We start from the raw sequence: 4,269 nt of genomic DNA, 5'->3' as shown, positions 1-4,269 counted from the left end.
ATAACACTTTCCAGCCTCAGCTGGTTCGGTTGCTGCTTTCCGGTCAAAAGATTCGTTTCCAATCGCGCTCGTGCTTCTACCTTGCCGTGAACCACTATGTGTCTGTGAAGAATCTCGCGTCCATCCAATGTAGGGAGGTGTACCGTGTTGGTTGCAATTGAATTAAGTTTGCCTTTTACGCGGAATATTCCCTTTCCTTGCAACATGTCGTCGAACCCGTGCAAGCACGGTGACCGCGAAAAGGATCAGAATAATAATTTCGTCAACTCGACCGCCCACGGTGGAGCGGGAATAGATCGAGAGGCGCGGGCCCGTCGCATTGCGGCCCGGTCGGCGAGAGATGGTCTGCATCAGCAAATGTTTCGGGGTGCAAGAACTCAGCAACATTACCACAACCAGCAGCATCAGCAGCAGCAATCAGGTGGCAGTCCGCGCGGTGACAAAGATACGGCAGCCAGTGCGGCGTGCAGCGGAGGGGGATCACAGGTGACCGCTAAAGTAATATGGGGCAATGTCAGTGCGATCAAGGAGCTCCGTGAACAGGAGCAAAACGAACGACAACTCGGAGCTCGCGCCGCAGGACGTCGACAGTGAGCGAGTCCTGTGTGAAATGCCCCAAAAAAAAAGCTTCTACCGGAAAGTGTGTACGCGATCGTGTTTTTTCTTCTCTTTATTATGTTTTCCCAGAACTACATCGTCCATTAAGAACATTTAGCTCGTATAACCTGTGGCTTCACATCCTGATTGCTTCTGGCTCCATCACGCCGTGCTGTGAATAACTAATTTTACAATATAAACAAACAACTTCCATCGATTGCTCTCTGGAATTAGATGAACTATAATTCCACCTGCTAAGTGTGATATATTGGATACGTGTATTAGATATACAAAGAAGACGTTCAAGCAAAACGGACATTTTACGCGCTGTAACTTAGTACGAGCAGGAACGAGCAGTGGAACGAGAACTGATCTTGCAGGTGATCAGCGCCGGACATGTAGTGAAAAATCATCGCGAGCATCGCAGACCGTCATTCCCATAGGTGAGTTTATTCACCGTCCGATACCTTTCTTCCACTTGCTCTACTTGCACCACTCAACACCACAACACTTGCACCGCATAGGGCGTTTAACGGGTGGGGGGTTCACTGCCAAGGAGAAGACGAGCACGTCTTGTGTGTGTTTAAATGTAGGTCAATGGTGCTTGGAAAATGCTGACATCATTTTTCCTCACTTCTAACTAAATAATTGCTATTGTGAAGAGTTCGTTCGAACAGAAAAGGTTGAATTAAATTTCTTCAAAACTAATCATTCTAAATTGACTAGATCAAAAGTTTATAGAACGGAAATTATTGCATTACGTGGCAAATAAGTGGCCATTGTTTGTTCAGTTGCATCATGTTGCATCATAATGTTCATCACTTGGAAAAACCAAAAATATTTTCCAGAAAATAATACCAGTTATTATTATTATTTGTTTGTCAGATATTATTATTAGCTAAGTCAGTTTTTCATATCAATATCATTATTATCTACAGTGTGATAAAAATTTTTAAGGAACAAGAAATGTTTCAAAAATTGTACAATAAGATATGCACATGTCAAACGTACCTGATAGACTAATGCAATTTGTATGCAGAAGTAGCAAGTAACTTTTATCTCAAATCTTTCATAAAAGAATGTTTAATATTGTTTTCCAACTGTTTTTTTTTTTGCAAATTTTGTTACGCTTTCTTTTCAAAAACTCATACTATTTTGCTCTAAAGAAAGATATTTTCTTATGTGCTAACCTATTCTCCGACTGCCTTTTAAGCCATTTTGCGGGTAATAATCTTTCGAGGAAGATCTCTAAGATCGCTTCCGTTTAAAAAAAAATCCCAGTATGATGGGTGAAGCGACGTTAAATCGAAACGACACCACAACCAGTTTCACGCTTGCTTATATCACTTTCTTCGTATGTATCGTCGCGCCCTTGTTCCGGAACGATCTCGTAGCGTTTATTTATATTTTTGCTGAGCTTGGTTTACGGTTTTGCAAGCTGCAGATTGAAATCTCCTTGGCGGGTTTGAACGTTCACCCAACTGCCACCAGCCACCAGGTATAGGGCTGATGGGTTTTTAAAAGACTCATCTGAATAATTTGCGACACTCCGCAACGGGAGGTGACGATCGGCTTTACGATCATCAGCCAACCACGGGGAAGCATTCCACAAAGCAAGCTCGGGTAGCACATCATATTTCTATGCGAGCGCCAGTCAGTCAGTACGGGAAATGAGGTGAAATTATGCCGTTTCACCGTGCGGCATGCAGGGATCACCTCAGGATGGAGGACGAGATGGCATCAAACGACCACATTAAGATGTGTTACCCTTCTTACCGGAACACACCCAAACAGGAATTCAATTGGATTGTACTGTTCGTGGCCCGGGCGTCACGAAGATGACAACGACGATGATGATGATGATGATGATGATGGTGAAAATAATGATAGGAACGACGATGTCGAGGATGATCACCAAAGGAAGGAGACATCCGCTTCTGAAGATGTTGGGTCGATTTATGGGTCAGTCATTCTCCAGACTAAGTCAAGTTCAAACGCAACCTCAGTGCCGGATTTGCGTCGGTTGCCTCCGGAGTTGTGGGACTTCGCGCGCATCCTACTCGGTATAGTTTTGGTGCTTTGTTCAGGTTTTGAGACGTACAATAAAGTGTGTGATTGCAAGAAGCGAGAGTTACAGTATGAGTTTTTACGCAAGCATACAGAAAGAATAAGCAGTGAAGTGATGAAAGTTTGAAAACGAATGTGCTAAGAACAGCCTAGAAGTCACACAGTAATCTGCAGTTGAAGGTGTAATCTATTCGTACAATATTGTTTGGGAAATTACTCTGTAGTTCTTTTTCTGTACGATGAGCTGAGAAGGCAAATTGATGATATTTTGTTCGTTAAGTTTTTAAAATATATTACAAATCCTATTTGGGGAGGATATAACACACATGTTAAGACAAGGCACAACACATGTTAGAATCCAATCAATCGTTTTAACGAGCGTTTCATTATTACTATACAACAGCTCATCCCGTACAGTCTACCCAATGGCTGTCTATCAACCGCGAACCAACGTTGATTAAATATATTAAAAACCCCCATAACTTGGAAAATTGCTCAGCAAAGGATGGCTACAAATGATCAACAAATGAAGGCAATAAATCAAAATGAGCAGTACACTTCACGGCGACGACTTGATATAACCACCACAAAGCACACGACAACAGCGACAGTCCAGGGGTAAGTATAAATTGCACATTAAAACAAATAGGTTGATGCGACGGAACGTGTCACATTTTATGACTTTCTCCGCAATAAACACACTTTGAACAGTTTCTTTTTTCACATTCTGATGTTTTTTTTTTCGAAAAAAATACTAAATTTTTAAAGAATTTTATACGTTACGTTACACAGTATAAATTTCACGAAATTCAGCATGATTTACAAAACAATCGTCTTCCTACAGCAAAACATAATGAGTGCATAACAGTGCAATCAATTGCAATGTGTTTCGGTTTGCATAATTAAGAACCACTGTTGGTAAACGCCCCAACGAACGAACTTCCATAACATAAACATCAAACAAAACTCCTACATTTAAACACTGCGAAGGGTCAAGCATGGCTGTCGGAAGGCGTGTGAAAGATTGCCGCAAACAATTTTCAAACCAAAACAACAGTTACCGCACACCACGGTGCCGGGTGCCTGCCATGTCCGAGCAGCTGTTTGGTGAAATGGTACAGCACGACGCCTCGTTGTATCAATTAAGTTTGCGGGGTTTTGTTTTGTTAGATTTTACGACTCTTTACGTGATTGCTCGCAGCTTTCGTTGTGGTACTCCGACGGTCGTAGATTAGTTGCCCAGTGAGTGCAGTGGTTTTGAGGCACGTGCTTCCATCTATCGGCCAACACGTCTTCCTATGCAAGCGGCCACGAACCAAAAAGCGAGGAATGAAAGTAAAAGTTTCTTTCGTTCGCTCAGCTCTACCGAGCAAACTTTCGTAACTTCCTTCATGCTACTTATAAAATTCTGAGAATCTGATGCACGTGAGACTAACAAAATTATTTAATCTATTTTATTGAACCGCAACACGAACCAACAAACATGTTTTGTCAACGGTGATATGTATACAAACATATTTTATTTATTTTATTTCCCTCTTTATGTGCAGGAGCTCCTGGACGTTCTTGTGTGGTACAGTGGTTTTTCTATGTTTTGCTTACTGC

The 4,269-nt window shown here is 42.0% G+C and overlaps 1 protein-coding gene across 1 annotated transcript; it reads left to right on the top strand.

Annotated features, from left to right (window-relative positions):
* The first annotated feature begins 204 nt into the window (after positions 1-204).
* Positions 205-594, top strand: LOC128298699 (uncharacterized). Its single transcript, XM_053034470.1, has one exon. It carries the CDS (start codon positions 205-207, stop codon positions 592-594), a length of 390 nt encoding a protein of 129 aa, XP_052890430.1.
* Positions 595-4,269: the final 3,675 nt, after the last annotated feature.

Source organism: Anopheles moucheti, chromosome 2, assembly GCF_943734755.1.
Source record: "Anopheles moucheti chromosome 2, idAnoMoucSN_F20_07, whole genome shotgun sequence".
NCBI classification, from domain to species: Eukaryota; Metazoa; Arthropoda; class Insecta; order Diptera; family Culicidae; genus Anopheles; species Anopheles moucheti.
Note: the sequence above shows the minus strand (reverse complement) of the source record. Positions and strands in the feature narration are given on the sequence as shown.

Coding starts and splice junctions, on each gene's coding strand:
- LOC128298699 (XM_053034470.1), top strand. CDS start 205: ATGTCGTCGAACCCGTGCAAGCACGGTGACCGCGAAAAGGATCAGAAT.